The sequence below is a fragment of the Hyalella azteca genome, unplaced genomic scaffold, assembly GCF_000764305.2.
Source record: "Hyalella azteca isolate HAZT.00-mixed unplaced genomic scaffold, Hazt_2.0.2 contig5384, whole genome shotgun sequence".
NCBI lineage: Eukaryota > Metazoa > Arthropoda > Malacostraca > Amphipoda > Hyalellidae > Hyalella > Hyalella azteca.
Window position 1 is genome coordinate 47110 of NW_025935577.1, and position 11450 is coordinate 58559.

At 38.1% G+C, this 11450-nt stretch overlaps 1 protein-coding gene across 1 annotated transcript; it reads left to right on the forward strand.

Moving 5' to 3' along the window:
• The first annotated feature begins 2782 nt into the window (after positions 1-2782).
• LOC108665230 (homeotic protein spalt-major) lies at positions 2783-10748 on the forward strand. The gene is made up of 4 exons (XM_018151963.2): positions 2783-5704; positions 6479-6612; positions 8379-8922; positions 9137-10748. The coding sequence occupies exons 1-4, from the start codon at positions 2863-2865 to the stop codon at positions 9265-9267; spliced, it is 3651 nt and encodes a 1216-aa protein (XP_018007452.1). The 5' UTR covers positions 2783-2862; the 3' UTR covers positions 9268-10748.
• Positions 10749-11450: the final 702 nt, after the last annotated feature.

Genomic DNA, 11450 nt, shown 5'->3' on the forward strand with positions numbered 1-11450 from the left:
CCATCGCCAAGTTCCTCCTACCGTCAAGGGCTCCTCCCTGCGTAGCGACAAACTCCCGCCCGCCACTGCGGGGTTCGAACGCCGCCTGAGCTAAGCTCAGTCCTGCGAACTCGGTTGTTGTGTGAACCTCTGCGATGCCGGCGTCGCGCTTCACTCTCCCCCCGCCTCTCACCATCGACTTTCCAGCTTCTCTTGTCGACCCCCAAGCATTAATGCGATAGTCTGGGTCTGTGATGAACGTCATATAGCTTGATAGGATCTGTCGGAAAACTTGGACGTTGTTGTTTACCAGCTAAGTGGTCACTTTTAAGGACATTTATTACGTTGACGTCTATCGCGGAAGGCGCTTTGAAAACATAATTTACTCTCAGAAAACAATAATTCATCGGAAAAAATTTAAAAGTGGGATAAGATTATCATTGTCGACTTAGTCAATGTATCACAGTACATCGAAAGTTCAGTTATTCGTTAATAACTTGCAGTGCCGATACTCAAATTCCATTAAACTTGGAATGCAATTATAATTTTTTACATGGATAAACTGCGCATTCATCAGTGATAGGAAAAACCTTTTGTGATATCGTGTGCGTCTCTCAGTGAGATGGACGAGGCCATGGACCAGACGTATCCCTCAGCGGACGTGAGGCTGACCTCGAGGCCCAGTGAGGCTGACAACGCCTCGCCGTCAGCCGAGCTGACGCTTGAGGAGCAAGTCAGAGGCGTGAGGCTAGCCTCGAGGCCCGGTGTGGCTGACAGTGTCTCACAATCAGCCGAACTGACACTCGAGGAGCAGGTCAGAGGCGTGAGGCTAGCCTCGAGGCCCGGTGTGGCTGACAGTGCCTCACAATCAGCCGAGCTGACACTCGAGGATCAAGTCAGAGGCTCGCCGGCCGTTCATCCTAAACGCAAGCCTGACAAGTCTAAAATACTGCGCATCCCAACAGGTGAGCCGCTTACATTGTCGTCTCTGGTTACCATGTACGAAAAATTTTCATCTCTCTTTTATTTACTCAGACTTATTTAGATAATGTTGATCGTTAATTTATTGATTTATAATTGACTGATTCTATGCTCGTTGTTTCACGTATTTCCCGAATTTGGTTGATTCTGGAAAATGAAAATGAAATATCGATAACAAAATTATTATTGGAAGATAATTTGACCTATAATTAAGGTACACAACTATAATACCTACTCGTAGATATTTATTTTCAAAATATTTCAAGTATGTTATAAAATTCACATTGATTAATGTACAATGAAGTTTAAAAACAGAACTTCATAGATCCTCTAATTGAGTATATATACCCTCTAATTTCATAATTGTGAGTCGGCTCGTATTTATCCGCGTTGCAAAAACGGCAGGCGTATACACGATGAAGATGAATAAATTCACTGAGCACCTTGAATAACCTGAATATTGTAAGCATTATTCAGCAAATCATTAAATGCCGAATTGTTTCCAAATGTTTGAAACCATGCATTTCTTTGAAGAATATGTCATCGATACCTCTCAATGATTTTTTTCTGAATTTCTTTAAAATTCATTCTCTGACTCCTTGTCTTTTATTATTTACAATTCCGATACGTACGGAATAATTAAATAATAATTAGAAATTATAATTGATTGTTCATTTTTATGGAGTTGTCAAAAACTAATTGCATTGAGCTGTTTTCTGTGTTCTTTAACAGATTAAAATGACGTAATAAGACGTTATGGGAGAAATTGCACATCAATAACGATCGTCTTGTTAATTATACTTCTCATTTTATCAGATAAATTTCAAATTTATAAAAAATATGCAAATAAAAAGAAACTTGCCTTCGCAAACAATGATTTTGAAACGTTGAAATACAATGAAACGCAATGAGAAATAAACTTGCAATCACTCAATTATTTCAATAAATGAATCAATGAATAGTTTTAAACTTTACTATTGCATAGACTTCATAACTAAACCTTTTTCAATGGTGTTGTCCTTGTCTCCTGTGGGGTTGACTTATGAAAGAGTATTCCAAATAAATACAAATATAGAATTAACCATTAAGGAAATTTGTACAGGATCCTCCGGTATTTGTGCATAAATCTTTTTTTCATAAATATTAAGAATCATGTTAATGAATGTCCTAGTTGATCGCCAGACAAATCATTTGCACTGTCAAATCAACAGTAGTATACATTTGCCGCAGCTACATAGAAGCCCCGTATGCATGATACCATATAGATTGCATGCAATCACCTGACTTTGTATTGGAATATTGCGTTCTAATTAGCGCAGTAAGTATTGTAGCTATTATTATTGTATATCGCATATCATCTAATTAGCTATTAACTAACTAATAGCCCATTAATTATTGTACCAAGCGTACGTGGCTGTCTGTACTTAATCTCGTGTGGATTTAACCGCGCAGCATCATATGGATGGGTAAATTCAAAGAGTTCACGGCGACATTCATATGAAACAATGCACAGATCGTGATTATATGAAGCTTTCGTTAGGGAAAATCATCAACTACAATGCATGATGAAATGAACACCATATTAAATTTATACCCTGGAAGCAAAAATTTTAAATTTTGATCATCAAGAGGATATAATTTTCAACGAGAACATTTGTTTCTATTTCTAATCCTATCACGGTTAGCTCTTCTCGTTTTAGTTAGCCTCTCATTTGGTACATAAATATCGTCGCTTACAGAGCATATAAGCTTAAATTACGAGAGCATTCACTATGTTAAAATAATTTTGCTCATGGCAAATTTTTGACTTGCCACGCAGGTGACACGAATGCGCTGGAGGAAGTCGAGCAAAATCGCTACCACCAAGACTGTCGTGCGCTGTCGTCCAGTCCACACGATCGCATGGAAGTCGAGGAAGAAGACATTTTTACCAAAGAACCTAAAGATGGCAATGCCCACGCCCATGAAGATGCTGTCAACAACAACAGCAATGACATTAAACTGAAAATAGATCAATCATCTGATCATAATGATAGCACTGACGGCGAAGAGCCTTACGGACTGGAAAGAGATAGTTTACACAACTCGTTTCTAGCGCGAAGTAACCAGTCAATTCTCGCACCCGAGCTTTCCCTGAACGAGCAACTTGCAAATTCAAGTTTAACCCTTGAGGCAATAAATAACACGCGCATGACTTTGGCTAAGTTGGCGTCAGCAGCTGCACAAAGTGGACCTGGTGAATCTTCTCTTCCTGATGTCACGTTGCTCCAACGCGCTCTTTATAACCTACAACATCAGCAGGTCATACAAATGCAGCTTATCAAACAGCTTCAGGAGCAGCTTTCCAGCAAAAATAAAGCTGATGAGCGAGAAAAAATACAAGGTCACGGAAAAAGAGCCATATCACCAAATATTTTAGAATCACGACAAGGACCGATATCTATAATGAATAACTTTACAGATCGACTAAAAAGTCCGAACTCTGATTCTGATAACACAAATCAAGGCGGAAATACCAAAGTTCGTGAACTTTCTCCTCCTCTTTGTGGTGGAGAAAGCATTACTTCCTCAGTGATACAGCACAATGATTCTCCTCCATCGACTTCAGAACCAAATACTCTGGAGATGCTACAGAGAACTGCCAATCAAGTCTTGAGTAACGCATCACAAGGTCTACTCACAAACCGGCTAATAGACGACTACAGTAAGAATGGTGACGTGAATGATGGCACAAACAAACATCGATGCCGATACTGCGGGAAGATTTTTGGAAGTGATTCAGCTCTTCAAATACACTTACGGTCACACACAGGTGAGCGTCCTTTTAAATGTAACATTTGCGGAAACAGATTTACCACTAAAGGGAATCTCAAAGTGCATTTTCAACGACATCAAGCCAGATTCCCGCACGTAAAAATGAATCCTCACCCAATACCTGAAAATTTGGATAAGTTCTATCCTCCTCTTCTGGCCCAACTTGGCGAGATAAGCGACTGTCCTCCCGCACCTACAGGACCTCCAAGTCCATTTTCTCCCGGCGCCCAGTCCTCCACCATACCAGGTTGTCCTCCAGAGCTGTCGCCTTCTTTGCCGCCTACTCTGGATTTTTCTATTGGAATGACAAATCCACTCCTTCCAGCTTTGAAAATTTCTCAAGAAAAATCCGATCTCCTAAATGAGTGTAAAGATACAATTAAATCTCAATCTGAAGTTTATGAAAATATGAAAACCGAAAGTCCATTTTTTAGTAAAAATTGCTCAGATGCTGACGACTCCATGGACTCCAGTGTTACAAGGAGTGATAACGAGAAGAGGAAATTTGACCAGCGTTTCATGAACGAAGACAGCGACGAACAGTTATCCTTTTCTTCAGGTCGACAACGGGATGACATTGACGATTCTGATACGAAAGAGCATTTGTTATCGAAATGCCCAACAGAAAAGGAAAGTGAAAGTAACAAACCAATAATGAAGAGAGAAAACATGGACGTTGACAGTCATGTTGGGAATATCCCTAGTCTTCAGCCAGAAATTCGACCAAAACTTGAAACACTGCATAACATTCCAAATTTTCCTTTCCCGGGACTACGCTTTCCTTTTCCTCTAAATTTTCCGTTCCTTCCTGGCTTCAATGCGCCGATGTTCCAAACTTCCCTACCCCCGCCTCAACCCCGTCCTGTGATACCTCCTGGAGTTGATCCTGCCAAAGACCCAAACGTGTATAATAGTCTATTGCCGAGGCCAGGGAGCACTGATAGTTCATGGGAGGCTTTAATCGAGGTCAAAAAAACCAGCGAGACAATGAAACTCGAAGAATTGGTAAAAAATATTGAGTATAAATTAGAGCCAAACCAGTGTGTGATTTGTCATCGTGTTTTGTCCTGCAAGTCTGCACTACAAATGCATTACCGAACACACACCGGAGAACGGCCATTTAAGTGTAAAATATGTAACCATACATTCACCACGAAAGGTAATCTAAAAACTCATATGAGTGTGCACAGAGCTCGTCCGCACGTAGGCATGCTACATCAGTGCCCGGTGTGTCATAAAAAGTTCGGTAACTCATTGGTTCTCCAGCAACACATTCGATTACATACCGGCGAGCCGACGGATTTAAGTCCAGAGCAAATTTCTGCGGCTGAAGTGAGAGACATGTCGCCCAACTTTCAATCATTTCCTCCTAATCTACTTCCCCCTGGGGTTCCACTTCCTCCACATCATCCCTTGAGAGGATTTGCCCCCTTCCAGTTCCCCATGCGTTATCCGATTTCTCCTGATTTCTTGAGAACTAAGGATAGAATCCGAATGGAAGATAAAGGTGAGGAAGATGAAGCTTATATCAGATTCAAGTCCGAGATGATGGCTCTTGATCGCGATCGCGAGCAACGCGTTGCAGAGGATTTATCAACAAAAATTCGCGACGAGAATCTCCAAAACGGATCTGCATCACCGCGGCGATCAATTTCACCGTCACCCTCGGATTATTCAGATCCAGGCATGCGAGAAACGACATCAGAAAACTCATCATACTCATCAGACCGCAATGCAGGCGCTGCCACCAGCCCGGCGGTTGGCAATGAGAGTCCGGCGCCCCTAAACCTCGTCTCGCGACCCCACCACCCGCCGTTTTGGTCCCCCATTGGACTGTTCCCTCAGACAATGCCATCATCGGCACAAATAACCTCATCGCCCTCAACCATGTCTCCAGTTTTCTCCCCTCTCTACTTGCCGAACATACCAGGTATGTTATCGTTCATCATGTTTTTTATTTGTTATTTGTCATTAATTTTATAACGACATTCCGATTCACCGACATTAAAAATATTTGCCCTGGATGATTTGGCACAAAGTGTATAGATAAATTTTAAAATATCAATTTTTCGTCGTGAGATCGATCACTGGACATTATTCCAAAAACATTTTTTCTGTGATAGATTGCAGACTTTCAAAGTCACTCTAATGAGAGACGTTGCTAGATAATCAAGTCAATCCCTAAATTTATTGCGACCCGTCATTAGCGATCAACATACGATGTGCACATCAAAGTAGGAATGACAATCATACGAACACATGAGATTTTTTTGGAGAGATAAATATATGGAACAATTTTCATCAATGCGTTCGCTCAAAATAAAACATTGCAATTATTACACTAAATTTGTTTATTTATCTAATCTAATGAGGTTATAGTCCTAGAAAACCTTGTAACACACCTACCACACGTTGCGTATATTAGTAATAGTGAACCATATAACACTTCTACCATACGTTGCGTGTATTAGTAATAGGGAACCATATGTAACACACCTATCATACGTTGCGTGTATTAGGAATAGGTAACCATGTAACACACCTGCCATACGTTGCAGGTTTTAGTCTTACTGTCTTAGAGAACCATGTAACACATCTACCATACATTGCAGGTTCTAGTCTTAGAGAACCATGTAACACACCTATCATACGTTGCGTGTATTAGTAATAGGGAACCATGTAACACACCTACCATACGTTACAGGTCGCGGTAACACCACTTGCAAAATATGTTTCAAGACGCTGGCCTGCCAGTCGGCTCTCGAGATCCACTATCGGTCGCACACCAAAGAAAGGCCCTTCAAGTGCTTGTACTGCGATAGAGGCTTCACCACAAGGGTAAGCACAACAAAACTGAATTACTAACTTCATATTTTATTATGTACGAACAAACATATGAACCTATAAATATACTAGTAAGCTAAGAAGCTTACTTCTAATAAATTTGAGATTTTTGACAGTAACCGGGCAACTGGAATCCGATTAGGTTTGCTAAATGGAGAAGAAATGAACCCAATTGCGGAAACAATACTAGTTGCTAAAATAAATTTGAAAATTTTTGCTCTTGTTAAGAAATTTAAAAAACTTGCTTAAAATTAAGAGGGCATTGGAGCAAATAAATACAGCCATATGAGCTAAACAGTACCTTCTCTGGTTTGAATATCATATCATATATAATCATTTTCATTTCATACATATCAAATAAATATTATATCGTAATATAACCTATAATAACTGATGTAATATTATATCAGTTGACTTGCGTGCTCAGACGACATATAGATTTCCAGAAACGCACCTAAACAACATTTTTTACATCGTCTTTTGAGACGCAGTCAACGTAATTTAAAGCTGATTTTCTGCATTTTGCTTCAGCGTTAACTTTAAGTCGAAAGAAACATTTGATTATGATTGACGAAAAAAGGGACGCAAATAACGTCCAGTCGTATCACACGTTACAAATATTTCATGTCTTGTATTCAATCGATTCCAAATACTTAAGGTATTTCGTATGATACGAGTATATTTCAATATTTATTTTGCGCTTGAGACGTTTTCGTCAGTTTCATGTATTTGGCCATGGATTTCGCGCTCAAACATTTTTCTAAAATTCATTTGTTTTATAAATGATCTTTTATCTCCAACATTTTTATTTTGTTCTTGCATTTGGCAATTTCTTTTGTGTAGGTGATTTTTTTTATTTGTTTCATTTATTCAACTAATGATTTTGTATCACAAACATTCTTGTTCCTTTAATAAATTTTATAATATATTATGTATATCAAACATTCGTATGCATTACGCGGCAGGGTGGGATTCTACGTATGTTTAGCAGGAACAAAAAAAATCCTTATTGATTTCGTAACGACATAAATGAAGCCAATTTGTACCCACAAATTCCTATGAAACGAATTTAACAACCGGGTGCGCTGTTGAGCGATTCCTTTGTACAAGTTTAATTGATTGATTGTGTCTCCGAAAGAGTTTAAACATGCAAAATTTTAACATCATGCCTTGAGCTGTTATGACATGATTGGATATGTGGCAGTATGAGTTTAAACATATCAAATCTGGTACAAGTTATTTTTATGTTGGTATTTCAACAGTTGTTAATTACTTCAGTCGACGATTGCATTAATTTCATTCTAATCTACAAATTTAGTTGATCCTGGTTGATCTTTATCATTCAATTAAATCGGTAAGTTTGAACTGCTGCCAGTTCATGAAACCGACCGATTAGTTTAAACATGCCAAATTTTAACATCATGCGTCGAGCCGTTTTAGCATGATTGGATATGCGGCAGTATGAGTTTAAACATATCAAATCTTATGTAAGTTATTGTTATGTTGGTATTTCGACAGTTGTTAATTACTTCAGTCATGGGACGATTGCATTAATTTTATTCTAATGTACAAATTTAGTTGATCCTGGTTAAACCATGATCATTCAATTAAATCGGTGGGTTTGTAATACTTCCAGTTCAAGTTACCGACCGATTAAATACTCAATTTTAACTTTAAACCTTAACCGTTTCTTGACTTCAATTTCAGTTTTAATCGAATATCATTCAACTTAATGTTAAATTTTTCTTAATTATTTGCAGGGAAATATGAAGCAACATTTACTCACACACAAAGTTCGAAACGGAGACAAAAAAAATGACACTGACCCAGCAAGTCCAGCCGGGAGTGAAGCCAATCACTCGTCGCAGAGTTTCGTTCCCTCCTCCTCATCTTCCCCAAGCTCCCGTTTCCCCTCACCCCCAGTCACATCAACAGTCTCTCCAGTCACTCGTCAAACATATTTTTCCAACGAGGCTCATCATTCCCATTTGAATTCCCATTCCCGTAAAGATCACACAAATTCCCGCGCCAGCCCCTCACCCCGACAGCCGATGTTCTCGCCACCACAACAGACAAGTTTCCCGACATCTCCTTCCCGGCCGCTATATCAAGGCTTGAACTATGAATTTCCACCCGCATCCACCGAAACTGCCCGGGTGGAGAATTTCTCCCCTAAAATGCAGACCGATTCCTGTAACTCTGAAGACAACTTGAGGGGCAGCGAATGCGAGAGAGTGGATTTCTCCAACCTCAAAAGAGGTCGAGACGGCGAACTCGTTCTGCCAGAGTCCAAAAGAGCCCAAAGTGAGATTTGCATTCATGAATTAACAAAACATAAATATAATTGAATATTTTGTGTAGTATACGAACTAAAATTTAATAAATTCAGAGTCTAGTTAAGATCATTTGATAATTGATGATACTATTCACGGTTATTAACGAATACTAACAAAAATTTCTAACTAAAATCAAAGATTTAGTAATCTTCACGCACTATTTCCACGTGTTGTTTTTGCAGGCACGGAGGCGGCCGCTCGACCCTTAGACCTCCACCAGGCAAGACTAGACTCGGGAAATCTGACCGCCCTCCAGCACACGTCAACGTCGCTACCCTCGCCTCCAGCCACTTTACCCCTGCAGGTTTCATGAGAATTTGCCAAGCCTGCGACGTGTAACAGTATTTAAAGTTCATACAAGCATTTCATACAACATACAACAGTATTTAAAGTTCATACATCGATACTTGCGGAACCTGTGACGTGTCACCGTATTACAACATCAAGTTTCATGGGAACTTGTCGAACCTGCGATATGTAACTGTAGTTAAGTTTACCGCTGTAGGTTTGGTGAGAATTTGTTGAACCTGCATGCGACGTGTAAGAGAATTTAAGTTCACTCCATCAGGTTTTTGAGAACTTGTCAAACCTGCGACATGTAACTGTGCATGTTAAGTTATTCATCTTCTCTAACTGACAATTGAGACAGTTTGCCATCGCGATGTGCATCTCATTCTTGGCCTACGAATGAATTAGTAGGAGCATTGTTTAAAATTCCGAATCCTATAGAACTCAACGAAATAATATTTAAAATTATTCGTAATTGAGGTTCTTAAAAACCATTTGAGCCACAAACTTTGACCATTTCCCTTTGAATTCCCAGAAAATTCAAAGGGAAATGATTCTCAGATTCCCATCTTGTAACCGAATAAGTCATTGCTCCGAAGAAAATATATTTCCCCACGTTCTATAAAAAAGCCCATAAAGAAATTTATGTAAATTATCCATCAAAATTCCAAGACAACACGATTTGTATCTGCTGGAATTAACAATCATTTCAATTTGGATGCTTGCGAAAAAAAATCGAGAAATTCGTCCGTGATTACGCTTGCTGATTTTGGGTGTCACAAAGGGACGGGTGCTCGGAGCTCCGTTTTATGTGAATCATCAAGATTCAATAAATAATTCATCGAACATATATGCCATATATATTATCAGCTGTCCGCAAGTTGATTTTTTTGAGTAAAAATAGACATGATGTCTATTAAGTAATGCGATGCATTAATGCTGCATCGAGATGCATTGCATATTACATCATTTTCTATCTGATTAACAACAGAAATATGTACAAATGAATAAGTTAGCTAACAATTATTTCCATAATTACGTGTTGTATCTTGATGTCACCATTGTACGTAGAAATAGTCACAGGATGGAGCCTTCGTCAGGCTTGTTTTATATATAGTGTAAATAATACTGAATATCTTGTAGCTGAAAAACTGACTGAAGTTTTTCACTGTTGTACGATACTGCTGAATTTTGATGGCTTTTTCGCCTACTGTTGGTTTTCAATTTAAGAAATTTGAGAACTCCGCTTAAGATTTGTTATTTTATCAGTTACTTTAGCCAATAAAAGTTAATACGGAGTTTTAGTTTTTCGAAAATTACTTGTGCTCTGTTTACTCTTCTTACGTTGTGAGTGTGTATTTTAAGAGAAACATCAAAGAGATACTCAATGATATCCTAAAAATTTCTCATTAAATAATACGAATAATAATGAAAAATAAATTCTTTTTCAGGAAGAAGGTGGATTTTTACATGTATAAAATTTTAAGGACATTTTTATGTTATTTGTCATCCAAATTTCAAATGAAATCAATTCAGATAACTCGCACTTATTGCGATTTTTACATTTATTAATATTATTATGTTTATTTGCGTATAAACTATTCGTTTCTTAGATTTTTATACTATTACTACGCTTCGAAAAAATAAGCTAAGATTTTAACCATATCAATCTCAGCTTTTAAAATTTAAATCCACTAATTAAAAGGAGCTTCAGATCTAGTGTGAAATACAATTAATCTGTAGCTACAGTGAACGAAGTATTGGGTAAATCCTGTAATAACTGTACAATAAAATATCGAATTCCTGCAGCACCCATTTAATAACAAAAATGTTTAATACTGAAACTGAAAATTGAGCTTTGGATTATTAAACTTGATGATTTTTAGTCTCAGTCGCAAAGAAATATGAGAACTTCCATAAGCATACAAAGAAATAGCAATCAAAATAACTTTCATGACAGCAAATAAATTTAAACTACACACGATCTAATCAATTTTCTAAAATTTAGTAAATTATAAATTTGAAACTATGGACAAAAGAGGAATACCTTTTCATGAAATCTGGGAATATATGATTATATTTCTCCTCGTTTCTCAATCTTAGTTTAATTGGCCATCGTGGCTGCTTCATTGAAAGTCTTTAGAAAACTGTGTCGGTGTTATGTTGTTATCTCCCATTATTTATGTCCATTCGAGATACTTAAATATT